At 38.1% G+C, this 21,166-nt stretch overlaps 1 protein-coding gene across 1 annotated transcript in view; it reads right to left on the reverse strand.

Annotated features, from left to right (window-relative positions):
- ambra1a (autophagy/beclin-1 regulator 1a) overlaps positions 1 to 21,166 on the reverse strand; it is a 73,428-nt gene that overhangs the window by 20,032 nt on the left and 32,230 nt on the right. Inside the window, exons 13-15 of the mRNA XM_059532919.1 lie at positions 15,250 to 15,438; positions 14,083 to 14,237; positions 3,662 to 3,801 (exon numbers count right to left, since the gene is read on the reverse strand). Coding sequence (XP_059388902.1) covers positions 3,662 to 3,801; positions 14,083 to 14,237; positions 15,250 to 15,438 — 484 coding nt within the window. The remainder of the gene's footprint in view (positions 1 to 3,661; positions 3,802 to 14,082; positions 14,238 to 15,249; positions 15,439 to 21,166) is intronic.

Raw genomic sequence — 21,166 nt, forward strand, 5'->3', positions numbered from 1 at the left:
AAAAGTTTGGAGAAAGTTATGAGAGGTGATAAATACTTGCATATTATATAGATAAGGTAATTTTTAACTTATGAAAAAAAAATGTATAACATAGAACAACCACTGCTTCAAGCTAGAGGTGCTTTTTAATGGATAGGAGACAAGCTATGAAGGCTTGCACATGGTATTCTCGAATGTAATCAATATTTGTGCACTTTTAAAATTGATCTTTTTTCAACACATCATAATGAGTGGGTTTTCCCCAGCATGAGAGTAGGCTGATATCTGAAACTATTGGAGGCTAATTACCAGTTTGAGTCGGATCGATCTATCTCCCGCCAATGTCCATCACAAGCTGTAGAGTAACAGCCTCATAGGTACGGACAGAGAGGAAGCAGAGTGCCTGGCGGCTTTCAGAGAAAGGTGAAAACAATATTCTAAACCTACACTAGCAGTCAATAGCTTTTGAACAACAGATTTTTTATGTTTTTTAAAGAAGTCTCTTCTGCTCACCAAGAACGCATTTATTTGATCCAAATTACAGCAAAAACAGTACAATTTCGAAATATGTTTACTATTTAAAATAACTGTTTTTAATATACTTTAAAATGTAATTTATTCCTATGACTTCAAAGCTGACTTTCTCCAGTCACATGATCCTTCAGAAATCATTCTATTATTCTGATTTTCCTCTCAAAAACATTTATTATTATTTTTATGTTGAAAACTGATGAGTAGAATTTTTTTTCCAGTTTTCTTTAAAGAGTAAAAAATATATCTGAAATATAAATCTTTTATCATCACTTCACTTCACATCACGATTTAAAGCCTCCTTGCAAAATAAAAGTATAAATTTCAACAGGATCATGTGACACTGAAGACTGGAGTAATGATGCTGAAAATTTAGCTCTGATCACAGGAATACATTACTATTTAAAATATATTAAAAATAGAAAGCAGTTAATTTTAAATAGTAAAAATACTTCACAATATCAAGAAGAATGTAATGGATCCTATTAAGCAGTCAGTGTTGTAGAGACCAGCAGATCATTCGAGTCCAAGTCAAGACTGAGACCAGAACATACTGTAGGAGTCGTGTTTGAGTCCAGACCAGGTCCACATGCATCCCATGTCCACAACAAGACAAAGACCAAGAAAACATGGGGTGTATTCACACCTGTCTTGTTTGGTTTGACTGAATCAAACTAAAGTAAAACATTTTTATGGAATACTGTAGTGCAGTGCTTCCTGAACCTGTCCTGGAGGACCCCCTGCCCTGCACAGTTTTCATGTCTCCATACAGTAATCATACACACCCAATTTAGTTCTTGTAGCAGTCTCTACTAATGAACTAATGAGTGGAATCAAGTCTGTTAGATAAGTGAGACATACAAAAAGTGCAGTGCAGGGGGGCCTCCAGGACAGGTTTGGGAAGCACTGCTGTAGTGTTTATTATAAATAATTTATCTGTGCACTTCATTATTATTATTCTTTTTTAATTCATGTGCCCTAGTAATCTTTAATCAAAAACGTTAACCTCCCTTCCCTCAAAACCACTCATCTTCTCTTCTGGTCACGAGCTATGGCGCAAGGGCGGAGCTAATGGCATGAGGGGTGAACGCTGGAATAAACAGCAAAGGGAAAAACTGAAGTTGATGCTTCATTTTTTTGAAATCAATGAATTGATCAGTGCTGAGGCAGGACATGGGGGAGTACACTACCCTTAAAAATGTAAAGGATATTAGGGTATTACCACAGCATTACTCTTAGGACATCGCAAGCTATTTGTTTTATGAATATGACTTAACCTGATGGAGGACGCACTCAGTCATTCAGGCTCTCTCTTGTCTCTCTTTCACTCTTGCACGCGCACTATTAGGTATGCTTTGTGCCGCTGATCGTCTTCGTCGTCATCTTCCTCAATAAATAAAACATTTCTTCATGCTAGAGTGTCACCGGTGAATCCATTTTTATGTAAGTACATAGTAGTTAAGGCCATCTAATATAAATTGGGACCAATTTGTATATTTTAGTACCAGTGAACATAAAGAGGCTTCTGCATCTCTTCTTGTGCGAGTTTCATAATACACTCGCATCACAATATTCTGGCCTTTACGTCAAACATGAACTTATTACCCCTGTTTGACAGTTGACAGGAAAAGGTGGTTTACAGTTTAAAATGTTTATTAGTATTTCTCTCACACCCACCTATCATTTTTCTTCAGAAGACATTTAGATTCATTAACTGGGGTCCATCATGTTCACTGAAGGACCCATACACTTTTTCCTAAAATCTCAAATTGTGTTTCACAGAAGAAAGTAAATCATAGACATCTTGGAAAGCAGAAGGGAGAGTAATTGATGAGAGAATTCAAATTTTTGGATGGTGTATCCCTGTTAACTGCAGTACTGTACCTCACACAGTTCAGTTATCATTATCACACAGCTATTATCAACAAGCTTCAAATCCCAGGGAATGCGTGAATTGATGAATGTATAAATATATTGTATTGAATACAATATAAATTGGTTCAGATAAAAGTGTCTGCCAGTTGCATACATCTAATTTAAATAACGGACCGGTGTGCTTCTCCCTACACTTTAGAAAATGTGAGTTGAGAGTTCACATTTGAGGGCATTTCTTTTTGTGCTTAAATTTCCATTATTTAAATGACAAAATGTGACTGAATTTTAAAGTTCACAATTATCATCTGAAACAACTGTGATTAGAACAAATAACTTTCATAAACAATAATCAGGACAGACTCTTGCATGTTTTGATAAGAGCTAATTACACTAAGATAGATAAATTGCTGTTACGACTGATGCCAAGAACATTCGCTTTTTTGTGTGTCCAAGGCACACAACATTATTTTCATTTCAACAATATTTCATTTCATTATTAACATTATATTCACTGGGAACCGGACACCACACACGAGTACATAAACTACAAATAAGGCTGTGAGCTTGTGTATGATGCATTTTCGGTTTTCACTAATTAGCAAACTGTTTGCATTAATGAAGTGAGAGCATGTTTACAATGTAGAGACAATGTTTTTGCTGCAATGTGGGCTTTTTGTATCCACGGTAACCTTGATGATAATTATGAGAAACTTGCAGAAAAGGAACATCCACAGGCAAGGTGCAAATTATACAACCAAATACAGTGGAGGGAAATGATCCTTGAAGTGAATTAATTAGTGTCTGTTTCGCTAACAAACACCAATCACTTGCAGGAAAACTTCTTTTAAAACTGCTGAATAACTGACAAAACCAAAAAGGTTTTTGAGATGTATGACATTCATTTACATAAACATAAAACAGAGAAACAAAATCAAAAAACAAACAGATGGGCGAAGCAGAGGAAAGACAGACTGAGTTCAACATTCGAAATGCTTTTATATGCACTGCACTTTATATTGCAACTTGTTTTAACATGGTTAACATTATAGATCATTTCTCATTTAATGTTGACCCACAACCAGATGAATAGAGGGCTCATTATGTTTAGCAAGCAATTATTTTGAGGAGCCCAGCTGGGTTTCTTAAACCTTTCTTTAAAAAAATAAGTAAAAAAAACTCACAACAGCACTTTTGTTCTTTAATGCAACAAAAAAAGGAAAGAAAAGGTGATTTATGACCCACAAGGGAGCTATGGAGGTATGGATAGGAGACTCACACAGGTCTGCAGATGACCAGATCTCCTTTGTTGGTTCCATAAGCAAGCCCAAGCCCCGGTTCTGGCAGCCAACGTGCAGAATTTATACTGATGTGTCTCCTCTGGTCTGGGGCCATTGGATACACCACATCAAACACCCTCTGAAAAATAAACAAGAACACACCCGTTTAAACTGGCCCACAGTCCTCTCAGTAGTTTCCTTCATTCTATCAGTCACCAGCACCTCCCATCATCCTCTCCGCTGTAGACTGCAGTCTCTGTCAGATATGACATCACTGCTATAACTGAGAAGAGGCTAAACTGTGAAAAGTCCAATCTCTTTCTCCAAAGTATTTTTTCGCTTTCTTTCCAAGCCATTCCCCCATCCCTGTCTGTCAGCCTTGGCATACCACTTACACCCCACTGGCTCTAGAAAAAAAGGACAAAAATAGGACAAGCTCATGTATGCCAGGGAGAGAGAAAGCGGTCTCATTCATCCGCAGATGAGTGATCAACAGACAAACTTTCTCTCTCTTTACTCTAGACACAGGAAATTTAGGACAAGGATAAAGCCACAAAGGCTGGCAGTTCAAACAGTCTCTTTAAGAGAAGAGAGTGTGTAAGAGAGGGCTGCACATGTCTGTGAGACACCACCTGAACGCTGTGTGTTTGTGAATCTGGACCCAGTAGAATGAAGGCACGTTGTGGGGCTCAGCAGTGATGATTTATTTATCTTAAACATATAAAGCTCTTCTGAGTGTGGTATATGAGTAGTGTTGATGTACAGTATACAGCAAAGGAAATATAGTTCATTTTTAACAACTTTCAAATCAGTTATACATTAACACAAATTTTACTCAAATCTAATCTGCCTTCATTTAATTCAAAATACAGTTACTGTAAAATAGTATTTCTATTTAAAATAACCCATACATAACTTATATATAACTTATTACTGTGGTGGCAAAGCAGAATTATCAGCTGTTGATAACTCCAGTCTTCAGTGTCACATGATCCTTCAGAAATCATGCCAATATGCTGATTTCTGCTCAAGATACATTTATTATTAGAAAAACTGAAAATAGTATTTTTTTATTTTTTTTTGTGAAAACTATGATACATTTTGTTCAGGATTCTATGATGAATATAAAATTCAAAAGAACATTATTCCTTTGAAACAAATCTTTTGTAACATTACAAATGTCTACTGTCACTTTTGATTAATTTAATATATCTTTTGCGGAATAAAATTATTTTGAAATTGACTGTAAAACTCTTTTAGTTCCTAAATATCATATTGCTAATAAAACAGAAATGTTTTCCCAGTTGCCCATCTAAAGCATCCTAATGTGAATCTACAGTGCATCAGCATTATTAGACAATACTTGCAGGTAAGTGGCATGACAAGTACATTAAAACAGCTTGAGAATGAAAATGACTATTACATTAAAAATGAATATGTAGAAAAAGTTCTTCACAGCAAAGCTGGAGATAGGGCCTTGGGCTAACCTTTGTTCATTATCTTTCCACTCTCCGCTGTATAATAAATCCTGCTAATAAGCAGACACATTAACGGTGCTGAATTATTAAATGTACCCATTATCTACCATACAAGAAAATATCACTTCAAATAAATAAACAGACAGATCTATCCTAATGAATAGAAGAAGAAGCAGTCGAGAAACAGAAGAGGACAGCAGTCTGTAAGTTTTTTGGCATGGTTGTCACTGCAAGGAAACATTGTTTTGATTACTGTGATTACCGTGCTCTAGTCGCATTTGTTCTTGTGCATATCGCATGAGTTTCCAGTTTTGGTTTGCTAAGTAGCAAGGCATCGCCAGCTGACTTCAATAACGAGTATTTAGGTGAGTATAAAATTGGTTAGTCCTTATGTGAAGCCTCCTCGTGTGAAGACCTACGAGTGTAAAGACCATTGACTCTACCTGTGCAACTCCACCGAGCAAGGACACAGACAAGGCACTTGAGTATTGCTTTCTACCCTTTCTTTACTTTTTTACAGCTGGTTCTCATATACTTGTTTAGGCAATTGTATTCGCCATGTGCTTTCAAATCTCTACTATTACTACTAACACTCGGAAAGACACACTGTACGTTGGAGGCAGGCCAATCCTAATAATCTACACCCTATCACTATGTCCTCTACTACTTCACTCTCTATTCCATTTTGGTCTGCTGTAAACAAAGCAGAATTAATTTGTTCTATTGCTACTGATTCCGTTCTCAACCTCATGGCCCTAACTGAGACTTGGATCAAACCCGAGGACACTGCCACTCCTGCAGCCCTATCCACTAATTTCACTTTTTACCACACTCTTAGCACAATTGGGAGGAGTGGAGGTACCGGTCTACTTATCTCAAATGAATGGAAATTTGATCTTCTACCATCTATTACAGGCAACAGTTCATTTGAATCACATGCAATTACTATTACCCACACTGTTAAAATCCAATTTGTAGTTGTTTATCGTCCCCGAGGTCAATTGAGAAACTTCTTGGAGGAGTTGGATGTGCTGCTATCAAACTTTCCTGAGGACGGTACTCCTCTGGTACTGCTCAGTGACTTCAACATCCACGTAGAAAAAACCCAGCCTGCTGACTTCCACACTCTTCTCACCAAATTTGATCTCAAGCAAGTGTCTACTACAGCTACTCACAAATCAAATAACCAACTGGATCTCATCTACACATGCTATTGCTCCACTGATAACACTGCTGTTAGTCCATTGTGTGTAACTGAAGGACCCCCCATCACTGCACATTTTGCATGTCTCTTTTGTCTGACACACCTATTTCAAGTCTGTGAATCTCTTCTAATGAGCAGGTGACCTGAATCAGGTGTGTTTGAATAAGCAGACATGTAAAATGTGCAGTGATGGGGATCCTCCAGGAATGTGGTTGAGAACCACTGCCTTAGACCACTTCCTCATCACTTCTATCCTCACACCAACTCCTGACATAGCACACACTCCTCTGCAGGTCACCTTTCGGCATAACCTATTGTACACTCACTCTCTCCCTCTTGCCTATCCTCTATGGTTTCATCCTCACTTCCTTCACCCTCTCAGTTTTCAGCACTGGACACAAACAGTGCTACTGGCACTCTCTGCTCCACTCTAACATCTTGCTTAAACAACTTTTTGCAGACCAGCATGTACTACCCCCTCTGCCCCTGCCCTGGCTGTGTGAAGTTCTCTGTGAACATAGTTCACTTAGTGTTCGCTCCTTACTCCTCTCTTCAGATGCTCAAGTTAGATGCTCATCTGATGTTGTTGTGCTGCTGGTAAGTTGTGTTAATGTCTGTTTTTTTTTGTTGTTGAGATTTTTCCACATTTTCCTGATCTGAATCCCTGCATTAGGTGTGTTATATATATTTTTTTAATCTTATAATGGTCTCAGAGATAAAATACTCTGTTCGGGTTTTCTGAAATATATAATTGCAAATGTCGAAACAATTTAAATGAATTAAGATTGTTTAACGTAATGGTTCTCAAAGTTTCAGGCTTCCTCTAGTGGTATGCCGAGGAATCACTAAATATAAATTAATGTTAATACATTTTAATTTAATATGAGTAACCTTATAAAAAAATAAGGTTACGGCTACTGGTAGTTTTTGCAGTTCCTACAATGATGATTAAGCGGTTCATTATTTGTTCAAGAAACTTTTATCTCAGTCTCACATAAAATGCAGAGAAAAGTCAAATGAAAGCAGTTAAAAATATGTCACACAGAGATATGTGAAAGGCTGACAGTTGGGAGGCGGACCTGTAAAGCTCAAAGACTCATCATTATCTCATACAGGACATAACAGTGCAGCATTGTCCTCTAGTAGTGATGTACAATACCCATTAGAGCTGAGAAAGAGTGCTTGAGAGTGCCATTAAGAGAGACTTAATTCATGAATGGATTATATTTTAAATACAGCTCCAGCAGCAGTAACAATGGTACTAACCTCCTTTAAGACCATCACAGTTTCTGATTAAGACATTATTGTAAGAACTACACTGGTGAACTACTACTACTACTGGTGAGCAGTCTAATTAAAAGGAAGCTGTATATTTTTAATAGAAATTAGGCTCAGCAAGAAACACACAGAGACTTGAGTGGGGAGCACTGATGAAATAACCACAAAGACCCATGAAAACATGAACAATCGACATTCTAACCTCTGTGAAGAGAGATTTGGTGTTGCATGTTTATAGACTGAGCAAGGATAAAAATGAAGCTCTCTTGCGCCATCGCTCTCAAATTAATCCACGTTCAGAATCCTGCCATGAACACAGCTTACAAAAACAAAAGTCAACCATGTAGATATTTCCATTTATGCCCTTCGCTCCACACAAACACACAGTTTTCCCACTTCTCTCTCCCTCTCTATTTCTCAGAGAGCGTATCTAGGTCAGGTTCCTACTCAAAGGCTTTTCTAAACCCCAGGCTCCCCCCTCTGCTGTAGAGAGCACAAGCTGATCTACATAGGGCAGACCACCAGTAATAACTAAACATCACAATAATCAAACATGATGAAAGGAATGACTGAATTTACTAAAATAGAGAAAAACAAAGTGAAGTAAATGGGTTTTGTGGCCCGTTTGGAGTCTTCACTTTGAGAATGATGTGGAAAACATTTAAATGGAATATTAGAGATTTCATTTGGAAAAATACAGTACTTTTATGTTATAAATATTTAAATGGAAGTCCTGCTGTTAGAAACCTTTTTTTATTATTTGTTGACTATTATTTAAAAGTGTCTATTTTATGAGTTTATTTTTAAGATTTATGTTTGCCGTTTTTGCCTTTATTATGACAAGACCGTAATGAGACGGGAAGTGAAGTTGGAAAGAGACGGAGACAGAATCGGGAAAGGTCAGTGAGCCTGGACTCAAACCTCGGACAGTGCTTTATATCAGTGTTTTGCCCACGAGGCTATTGGCACCAGCTGATTTTTATTTGTTGACCTTGATCAATTTATTACACTCAATTACTGACATCCTATATAAGAAGGCCATCTAATTGTTTGTTTTTTTAATTGTAAAGGCCCGTTCACACCAAGAACAATAACTATAAAGATAACTATAAAGATAACGATATTAGCGTCCACACCAGCGAACGATATTGTTTGTGTATTCTAAGCGGACGCGCGTCTGCTGCTTTAAATTCTCGAGCTCATTACAGCAGGATTGATTCTGATTGGTTGGCAATGTTTTTATCGTTCATCAGAAAAAAAATCTTTCTGAAAGTGATTCCAACGATATGGTTTCTCTGTGCCTTTATCGTTATAGTTGTAGTGTGGACTCTTTAATATTCTTATTCTCGCTATTCTTTAATATTGAGAACGATTTTTAGAACTATATCTTTTTCGTTATCTTTATAGTTATCGTGCTTGGTGTGAACGGGCCTTTAGATTTGCCGGCAGCCATATCACCCTGGAGCCCAAGACCGGTTTCCCACTGAAGCTGAGCAGGGCTGAGCCTGGTCAGTACCTGGATGGGAGACCTCCTGAGAAAACTAGGTTGCTGCTGGAAGAGGTGCTAGTGAGGCCAGCAGGGGGTGCTCACCCCTGTGGTCTGTGTGGGTCCTAGCGCCCCAGTGTAGTGATGGGGACACTATACTGTCAACAAGCACCGTCCTTCGGATGAGACGTTAAACCGAGGTCCTGACTCTCTGTGGTCAGTAAAAATCCCAGGATGTCTTTCGAAAAGAGTAGAGGTGTGACCTCGGCATCCTGGCTAAATTCGCCCATTGGCCTCTGACCATCATGGCCTCCTAACAATCCCCATATCTGCTGATTGGCTTCATCACTCTGTCTCCTCTCCACCAGTAAGCTGGTGTGTGGTGGGCGTTCTGGCGCAATATGGCTGCCGTCGCATCATCCAGGTGGATGCTGCACACTGGTGGTGGATGACCACGTCTACTCCGTGTGTTTCTCTGCACAGGCCCGGTGCACCCAGGATGCGATCTTCCCAGATGTCCTTCACTGCGACGCCGGGACACCACGGACCCTGGGTGCATCCACAGCGGAGGACGCGAGCTGAGTCCCGGGCGACGACTTCTCCCCCTCCTGCCTTCGACATCTCCATCCGGAACCGCTTCGCTCCCCTCCGCGAGACAGGACGCGATGCTGTGATCATCGGAGACTCCATCGTCCGACACGTAAGTGCTATGTTAGCCGAAGGTAAAGTGCACACTCATTGTTTGCCTGGTGCTCGTGTTCTCGATGTTTCTGCGCAGATACCCGCGATCCTGAAGGTCGACGAGAGCCCCAGAGCGGTCGTGCTTCACGCCGGGGTTAACGACACCACGCTGCGGCAGACGGAGACGCTGAAGAGGGACTTCAGCAGCCTGATCGAGACGGTTCGCAGCACGACGCCCGCGGCGACGATCGTCGTGTCAGGACCACTGCCCACGTATCGACGAGGACACGAAAGGTTCAGTAGACTTTTTGCTTTAAATGAATGGTTGTTGTCATGGTGTAAAGAACAGAAACTGCTATTTGTTAATAACTGGAATCTTTTCTGGGAGCGTCCTAGGCTGTTTCGCGCTGATGGATTACACCCCAGCAGAATCGGAGCGGAGCTGCTCTCTGACAACATCTCCAGGACACTTCGCTCCATGTGACTAGTAAGACAATTCTCTAATAACTATTATGATGAGTTTTGTTCTACCCGCTTAAATGATAAAAGTACTTGTGCTGTAAAAACTATTAAGACTGTGTCTGTTCCCCGAATAGTGAGGTCAAAATATAATGTAGGATCTAGAAAAAATCTTATCGTAATTAAACCAGAAAAATGTAAAGTAAATGAACAAAAACAATTTTTAAAGTTTGGGCTCATAAATATTAGATCACTCACACCCAAAGCAGTTATTGTAAATGAAATGATCACAGAAAATAGTTTTGATGTACTCTGCTTGACTGAAACCTGGCTAAAACCAAATGATTATTTTGGTCTAAATGAGTCTACTCCACCAAACTACTGTTATAAGCATGAGCCCCGTCAGACTGGTCGTGGAGGAGGTGTTGCAACAATATATAGTGATATTCTCAATGTTACCCAGAAAACAGGATACAGGTTTAACTCTTTTGAAATACTTCTGCTAAATGTTACACTGTCAGACATGCAAAAGAAATCTAATGTATCTCTTGCTCTGGCTACTGTGTATAGACCACCAGGGCCGTATACAGAATTCCTAAAAGAATTTGCAGATTTCCTCTCAGACCTTCTAGTTACAGTTGATAAGGCACTAATCATGGGAGATTTTAATATTCACGTTGATAATGCAAATGATACATTAGGACTTGCGTTTACTGACCTAATAAACTCCTTTGGAGTCAAGCAAAATGTCACCGGGCCCACTCATCGTTTTAATCATACACTAGATCTAATTATATCGCATGGAATCGATCTTACTGCTATAGATATTGTACCCCAATGTGATGATATTACAGACCATTTCCTTGTATCGTGCATGCTGCGTATAACTGATATTAACTATATGTCTCAGCGTTACCGTCTGGGCAGAACTATTGTTCCAGCCACCAAAGACAGATTCGCAAATAACCTGCCTGATCTATCTCAACTGCTATTTGTACCCAAAAATACACATGAATTAGACGAAATTACTGACAACATGGGCACTATTTTCTCTAATACATTAGAAGCTGTTGCCCCCATCAAATTGAAAAAGGTTAGAGAAAAACGTACTGTGCCATGGTATAACAGAAAGAAAGTAACTCGTAGTCTTGAACGCAAATGGAGAAAAACTAACTTGGAAGTTTTTAAAATTGCATGGAAAAACAGTATGTCCAGCTATAGACAGGCTCTAAAAACTGCTAGGGCAGAGCATATCCACAAACTCATTGAAAATAACCAAAACAATCCAAGGTTTTTATTTAGCACAGTGGCTAAATTAACAAATTACCAGACGCCACCTGATTCAAATATTCCACCAACGTTAAATAGTAATGACTTTATGAATTTCTTCACTGATAAAATAGATAACATTAGAAATACAATAGCGAATGTAGATTCTACAGCGTCTAACACTTCAGTTTCATCCATCGCACCCAAAGATAAACTGCAGTGCTTTACAAATATAGGACAGGAAGAGCTAAATAAACTTATCACTGTATCTAAACCAACAACATGTTTATTAGATCCTGTACCCACTAAATTACTAAAAGAGCTGTTACCTGTAGCCGAAGAACCGCTTCTCAATATCATTAACTCGTCGTTATCTTTAGGTCACGTCCCAAAACCATTCAAGCTGGCGGTTATCAAGCCTCTTATTAAGAAACCAAAACTAGATCCTAGTGTACTGGCAAATTATAGGCCTATTTCAAATCTTCCATTTATGTCTAAAATTTTAGAAAAAGTTGTGTCTGCTCAATTGAGCACCTTCCTGCATAAAAATGATCTGTATGAAGAATTTCAGTCAGGTTTTAGGCCCCACCATAGCACAGAAACTGCACTTGTTAAAATTACAAATGACCTGCTTCTTGCGTCAGATCAAGGCTGCATCTCATTTCTAGTCTTACTTGATCTTAGTGCTGCGTTCGACACCATAGATCATGACATACTCATAGATCGATTACAAAACTATACAGGTATTCAAGGGCAGGCTCTAAGATGGTTTAGATCCTACCTGTCCGATCGCTACCATTTTGTTTACTTAAATGGGGTGTCATCTCATTTATCATCAGTAAAATATGGAGTGCCACAAGGATCCGTCCTAGGTCCCCTTCTATTTTCAATATACATGTTGCCCCTTGGTAATATTATTAGAAAATACGGAATAAGCTTCCACTGTTATGCTGATGATACTCAGCTATATATTTCAACGAGACCAGATGAAACTTCCCAATTATCTAAGCTAACAGAGTGTGTTAAAAATGTAAAAGATTGGATGACAAATAATTTTCTCCAATTAAATTCGGATAAGACAGAGATATTAATTATTGGACCAAAAAACACCACACAGAATCTTGTAGATTACAATCTGCAACTAGACGGATGTACTGTTACTTCCTCTACAGTCAGAAATCTGGGTGTTATATTAGACAGCAATTTGTCTTTTGAAAATCATATTTCCAATGTTACAAAAACTGCATTCTTCCATCTTAGAAACATTGCCAAGCTACGAAACATGTTATCTGTTTCTGATGCAGAAAAGCTAGTTCATGCATTCATGACCTCTAGACTGGACTATTGTAATGCACTTCTAGGTGGTTGTCCTGCTTCGTCAATAAACAAGCTACAGGTCGTCCAAAATGCAGCAGCTAGAGTCCTTACCAGGTCAAGAAAATATGATCATATTACCCCAATTTTACAGTCTCTGCACTGGCTACCTATTAAGTTTCGTATCTGTTACAAATTATCATTACTTACCTATAAGGCCCTAAATGGTTTAGCTCCTGCGTACCTAACTAGCCTTCTACCACGCTACAACCCATCACGCACCCTAAGGTCACAAAACGCTGGACTTTTGGTAGTTCCTAGGATAGCAAAGTCCACTAAAGGAGGTAGAGCTTTTTCACATTTGGCTCCCAAACTCTGGAATAGCCTTCCTGATAATGTTCGGGGTTCAGACACACTCTCTCTGTTTAAATCTAGATTAAAAACGCATCTCTTTCGCCAAGCATTCGAATAATGTATCTCTTAAATTGTGAGTGTAGTTGCATCTGCATTTTTATTCTTTAGCTTGGGTTAAACTAATTTTACTTTGTTGGATCAGCAGCTATGCTAATGATGTCTCTATTTTGTTTCTATGTTTTGCCACGGGATTTACATCCCGTGGTAACTAGGATTTACACAAGCTTCAGTCTGGATCCAGAACACCTGAGAAGAGATGATGCTGACCCTCAGAGGACCCCAGATGATCCTAACCTTGAATCAACAAACAGAACTAACAATTATTGCTACATGTGTGACTGCATCATATAATTACTATTAATTAATAATATTGATAGTTCATCATCTAGCTGACTACGTCTTGTATTATTATTATTATTTTTATTTTTCTAAAATCCTGTCAAACGTGCACAAACTACTAGCTACTACTAAATATTGTAGAAACATAATTTTCTGTAAAGTTGCTTTGTAACGATTTGTATTGTAAAAAGCGCTATACAAATAAACTTGAATTGAATTGAATTGGATGAGGAGATACCCCCTCACAATGTAAAGCACTTTGAGTGCCTAGAAAAGCGCTATATAAATGTAATGAATTATTATTATTATTATTATTATTATTTGATACATGTTTCCCAGTTTACCTTAACAGTCATCATTAAATTTTAAGGAGGTATGTTGGTTTAGATTTTTAGAAACAAATAGTGCTTTCTTTTGACATAAGACATGGTCATCATGTATTTTATATTTATCATGGTGACAGTCTCTAAAGAAGATGTGAGGTCAGCGGTGACATACCCTCATGGACGTCTCTCCTCCGTGGGGCTGCTGCAGTCTGAAGACCTGTGCCACCATGTGATCGGTGACCTGATGCAGCAGGATGCGGCGAGACGCCAGACCCACCATCACGTAACGACCCATCGGAGACAAACTGACAGAGATGGCGTTTGGACCTGGGACAAATACGCATGGAAACATTGACTAAAAAAAACTATAGGCTAAGTCAAACCATTAGAAAACCACCACAATTGTTTGAAACTATAATTTCAACAAGACTAGGACACAGGACGAGCGTGATAATATAATAAAGCAACGCACTGAATGAGCTAGTTAAGCAGTTACTACATATAAACGGTCAAATCATGGCAGTAAGCCTATTGTGAAAAAAACTGAACTAAAATTTAGAAAATCCAGGAAATGTATTTTGACCCCTATTAATACAAAAATGTTAATTTTGTACATTATTAATTACTGTAAATGTTATAACCAGAGCATTCAGACCAATCTGTCAAGCGTGAAATTAGAAAAGTTCACACCTAGACCTACTCAGACTGTAATTATAGCTAATATAATTTTTCATCCTAAAACCTAATTGAATTTCATAGCCATTTAACTTTAGAAATCAGCCTCACTTGGCATGTGCATGAGCCAAAGAGTGCTAGTGATGTGATCAGCAAATGGAAATGAACGATTTAGTATTGAGGACCCTGGTTGATTGCTCTCATTAATCCACTGTTACTGGATAGGATGAATGATAGTTCCTTGAGGCCTGTACAGCCAATGGTGATGACCAACCCACATAGAGAGAGAGAGAGAGAGAACAGCGTTTCAAATCACTTTAATCTAAAACAAACAGGACTCATACTTCCTCATCATTGGTTTCCATTAGCAGCCTGGCCCCAGCCCTGCCTTCATTTGGCTTTTAAATGGGGACTATCTAATTAAAGTTGCCTCTAAAATAGCTCAATCACTGCTGTCTGTTCAGCCAATTAGAGGGAAAGTGAGAGCACAATGCAAACAGCCGTGTCCCTTTGCATTCGATTAAATTAAGCCCAAGTTTAAAATAATTTCAGCTCTGATGGCTCAATAAGTGTCAAACTCTTGTCAGCACTGGGAGGAGTGTCTTGTTTTTACAAACTAACAACCCTCATGAGGTCGAGCGGTTCATGTCTCAGGGTCACTCACCAAATCTCTTGGAGTAGAGCATCTCTCCCAGGTTGTGTGGGGCCAGGGAGTACACAGCCAGGATGCCCTCATCAGGAAAACCCCTTTGACTGCTGGGAATGAACACAGCCAGCAGCTGCCCATCTGCTGAGATGTCACAGCTCGCATCATTGTAGATCTTACAGTTGGGCACCAACACATTCACCGATGCTAAAAAAGAAATCAGACACAAAAGTCTAAATTAGTGTTGCACCGATATGGAAACTGTGCCTGATAATGATAACCAATGATTATTTGGATTTTGAAAGGAAATGTATATTGGCCAATATTAGATACCGTATTAATCTACATTTTGCCAGACTGATTACATTACATGCTTCAAATAACACCAAACATCATATACAGCTTAAAATGGCTTTGAAAATATTCAAAAATACATACAGCTAAAAAAATAAAACAATCTTTCTGATCTTTCTATAAAAGCTAAATGGTAGATTTAGAAAACAGAAAAATCCACATACTGTGAATAAACAGTTCATCTATTTGTGTTTAAGAATAGGTGAGCCAACTAGAAGTAATGTGCAATCAGTCACATGATAATTTGAACATAATGTATTAGATCAAATATAATGGCCACTTTCACACACTGGACTGATATTAAAATGTAACATTTACATACCAATACTATTATGACTGCAAAAATATCACATATCTAGTCCAAACCAACACCTACATTTTGTTTTGGAGTAGTGAAAAACGGAGTTATAGTTAAAGGAGCTTTAAATGTCAAATATTGCAAAGCAAACCTGCTGTATTTAAACTTTAAACTCCACTTTTTAGAGCAAGGACATTAAACTAGCATGCTCGTAAAATTGGCCAAAAACCGATTGCATTGTCAGCCTTTGCAACTGCCAGATTTATATTTTGCATCCAAATCTCTGTTTGCACACAAGCAGTACTCTGTGTAACAATCTTTTTGCTAAATTAGCAGAAGCTGCAGAATTGCCATAAGTTGAGCCGCAATAAAAGTGACTAACAGAATGCCACATCTGTTCAGCCCACACTAATGAATAAGAGAGCAGAGTGGCAGGAGAGAGAGAGAGAGAGAGAGAGAGGTCTGTATGCACCCTTCTCATTTCAGCACATAAACCTCACACACACACACACGCACGCACGCACGCACGCGCGCGCACGCACACACACACACACACACACACACACACACACACACACACACACACACACACACACACACACACACACACACATATATATATATATATATATATATATATAAATCACATCTAGTACTACCTTTCTGCAAAGCAGGATGCAGAGAGAAAATTATAATGTTTCTGCTAAGGAAACCACATGTCAACTCCAAAATAAATTTTGATTCCTGTTTTCATTTTCTGTAATACAAAATGCATAATCCTTTACTGTTTCCATGGCAATTTGCATCCTGATGAAGCCATCTCTCAACACACAGAATGGTAGTAATATTCAGGAAACAAAAACTGTATAGACAACAGGGATATTACAACACAAATGTGATTAAGCTGAGACAGCTGATTTAAAACAACTTTAGATGAAGCGACTTATTCAAACCATTAACGGAACAATAACGTGCTGCTCTGGCCTCATGCATAACGTGTGTCATTGCACAGAGGTCTCTGAATAAAGCATCAGGTGCGAGTGTGTGGGAGGTGTAATTAGGGCTATTTGTGATTTTGAATGTGTGCGTGTGATTGAAGTATTTGTCATTTCGCTGGAGAGCGAGTGTGTGTGTGGATGGCACTGGAAAAAGTGTGAGGGCACAAGCTAAACAAGAGCAGGTGAGTTTTGGCAGGTGACTGAAAGTCATTATGCACATTTAGAAAGATGGATTTGTTTTAATCACCCAGTGTGCGTTTGTGTATCTGTGTGCATGTGTTCACCGAGTAAGGTCAAGAGAGTCTGAGAGAACAGGAGGGGAGATTTAAGCAGGAGTGTGTTAATTAAACAGGGCAGTAATTTAGTGAAAGTGATGAGGCTGCTGCCCAGCAAGACCTGCATTTCACTCTCACACGTCCATCCACCCACAGTCACTCATGCCCACTCATTCACTGCAGGCCAACAGGAGCTGGGAGAGAGGAAGAGGGAAACTGGTTTTTGATCAAACAAACAAATTAGTGATAATGAAAATTCACCACCTGCAGTTCTGAATGTGGTATTTGCATTCCATGATCAAGTGTGTATCACATAGAAATCAATCAAATATATCATAATAATCACCTGAATATTTGAAAATGCTCCCCTGTCTCTTACCTATATTCAGAGGTGCACATAAGTCATTTCATTCTAGTTCTATGAGAGCACCTGGAGATTTGGTTTGGTGCTTACACTGCACAATAATGGCCATTAAATAAAAATAAAAATATAAGATAATCAATAATAGCAATAACAGTATTGTTCCACTTTTTTATATAAATATAAATTAATACATAAATTAATAAATAAAGTGTGATAATACTATTATATTTCAATATAAAATGTGAGTATTAAATAAAAATACATTTTATAGAACATTTAAAAATACAATGCTAATATTTACATTTGAATATTCTTTTTTCTTTAATATATATATATATATATATATATATGACTTTTCATAATTTTCAAACCTAAAATTAGCTAGCTCTTATTTTGGTGGGTTGTGGGCAAATAATTATATGTGACCCTAGACCTTAACAACCCTCTACGGACACCTTCGCAATATAATCGCCATTGGCTAGAACATTTTTTAGTTTACTCACCAGAATGATATATTATTTCACACACACAAACACACATTACAATCAGCTTATCTCTATAAAATGGCACAGTTTCTTAAATCTTAGCTTCTTAGTCAATCAAGCATTATATAATGGTATTATGATAATTAAGCACAATTTAATGATATAACTTTAATGATTAGAACTAAAACTTGGTAACCATGTAAGAATGCATATTTGTCATTTTAACTGATTGTGATTCTTAAGATATTGTTAGTCCTTCAGGGTTTCTGTATAAAAAAAATAATTAAAAGATAATACAAAATCTACTACCATACTAACAATATACAATGCACTACAGATTAATGAGCTGCTGGGTTCATGAATATTAATCACGTTGTCTGTGTTCGGTCGAGCTGATCTGCTGAAATCAAAACAGGGACATTAATAGATCAGCGCCAGCCAATGAAATTGCCATTTGCACGTTAGCTCCGCCCACTACTGGAGAAACTGGCATATCTTCTGCTTGTTCTAAAAAGCTGAACAATTCCAAATGAACTCCATTATTTTGACAGGAGAATACACCGAAGAATATAGTTTATATGTAGCGCAGTGATTCACTTGCTCTCTATGCATGTGTGAGAAACAGCGCTATCAGAAAAGCGATGTCGAGTAGTGCGCCACACACACACTGGCGAGTAAAATCTAAGAATTTATTAGCCAATGGCTGACAATAGACATAATTTAGTTGCCCAGAGTAAAATTTAGTTGCACATGCGAGTGATTTACTCTGAATGTAGAGGGTTGCTTAAGTCGCTGGGGTATATTTGTAGCAACAGCCAAAAAAAACATAGTATGGCTCAAAATTATCTATTTTTTTATGCCAAAAATCATTAGGATATTGAGATCATGTTCCATTACGATATTTTGTAAATTTCCTACCGTAAATATATATATAAAAATGTTGATTAGTAATATTCATTGCTAAGAACTTTAAAGATGATTTTACATTTTTTGCACCCTCAGATTCAAGATTTTCAAATAGTTGTATCTCGGCCAAATATTGTCAGGTCCTAATAAATTAATGGAAAGCTTATTTATTCAGCTTTCTGAAGATGTATAAATATAAATTTAGAAAAATTGACAGTTAAGAGTGGTTTTGTGGTCCAGGGTTACATATGACCTGCCAGTTTTAGCGCTGCCAAGTGAAACACGTTGCGGAATGAAAAAAAGGTTCCATTTGCATTTTGCTCTGAAACCGGCAGTGCATGGCTTAGCTTTATGCTTTAAAGAATTGAGCGGTCTGAATTTATTTACTCAACACATTTTTTATTTTGGTCACGCATGCGCACCCCTGCCTTTATCACTCTTCTGTCTACTGTGTACAAATTATTTTTCAAATATTCTCCAAAATGTTTTTCACTGATTTTTGTTTTATCTGCTATTTTGAAAAATTCTTTTATTTTTTTCTGCCATTTTGTTTGTTACATACAGCAGAAAGAACAGCATAGGAAATAGTCTCATAAAGACACTTATAAAACGCAAATAAATAAATTTGCCCTTCCCAGCATCAATATAAATGCTTTCATCAATAGCAAAAATGCATTAACATTTTAGATTGATAAAGAACGTGAAACACACCCACACACAAAATTGAACCTGGCCCTCACTATGATTAAGGCAAAATGAAATGAAAACGCTTGTCTTTTGGCAGGAGAGGGTCAGAAGGGCAGGTTGTGTAACAGTGAGAGTCGGCCCACACTTCTGAAGATGGTTAAGTGGCTCACGGCTTCAGCAGACAGTGCTCTCTACTGGATCTAAGCAATGGATTTGCTGGGCTAAAGTGACGGCTATTCCGGTGGCACACCAAGGGAAGCCCAGACCAGTGCCGTAGAAACTAAAGTGTATTTTAATCATTTATTTTTGTGGAAGCATGGGTGCAAAGATGTTCTTTAGGGTATAGATTGGGTTTGTGGCTGACACAGAATGATAAACGAAGCGCCCAGGACTCCAGCTGCTGTGGACAGAGAGCATCTGGACAACTGAAATAAATCAGACTTTTACAGGCAAATTTATACTGGATCCATTCCAGCTACCCAGCCAATGGCTTCAGACTGGTTTAGTCCAGAATTACTCACTCCAATTACACTCTCTGTCATTTGCAAAGTCCTTCTATCTGAAACTACAGTACAAAGTCATCAAGCGGAAAATAACTGACAGAAAATAGCAGTAGTGAAACAAGAAGTGACAGAGATTTTCTGGGCATGATTTTTGCAGAGGAGCTAGGGAAATGTGTCTGAGAGAGTGCCTTTTGTCACTGAGAGACTAAATGAGCAAGAATGAGAGACCAGGATAAGAAACAGATTGAAAGAAGCAGTAGATTAACACATCCCTGGGAAAAAAAACAAAAAAACATTCAGAATAACTGAAGGTCGACAAATACGGAGTACACAACATTCATAAAAGCACAAACATCCAGCTTCCACACACACACACACACACACACACATATATACAAAGAGCCCTTTAGATGACAGCGTAGAAACACTGCTACAATGATATTCTTTTAAATGGCACTAAATCACAGACCTGATGTCAGTTTAAGTGTCTATTAATATCACAGCACCTGAACATTAGAAAAAAATTTAATAAATAAATACAGATAAATACCAGAAATGAGATATATTAACAGTAGTCTAACGACATCTTCCAAAAAAACATCTTCTCTAGCACTTTACCCAAAACCACTAAATACTTTTACTTCCAGTACATATGTTATAGGGACAGTCCTCCTGCAGTAACACTGGCTTCAGTGTCTGGTGACAGTTCATGGGTCATTGATTTGAACAACACTGACAACATGTTGGTTGCTTACTAGATTGCTATCCTAGTGAACATGCCCAAAACAAGTGTTCTTGTTTTACAGTCTTGAAGATTAACAGCATTAATCACACTTGTGGAACATATAATGGATAGTGAAGGGAAAGGGAAAGGGAGAGAGAAAAGAACATTTTTGTTGGTGTAAACAGGTTTTAACACAGACGCGGAGGTATGTCTTCATTAGGGCAATTACAGCTTTCAATTCTGATTGACCAATTGAAAGAATAGCAATATAGTTATATCAATATAGTTACCTTTAAATGTTTTGAACACAAAATATTGTGCAAAATACACAAAACCTGAGC

This window comes from Carassius carassius, chromosome 3 (genome assembly GCF_963082965.1).
Source record: "Carassius carassius chromosome 3, fCarCar2.1, whole genome shotgun sequence".
Lineage (NCBI taxonomy): Eukaryota > Metazoa > Chordata > Actinopteri > Cypriniformes > Cyprinidae > Carassius > Carassius carassius.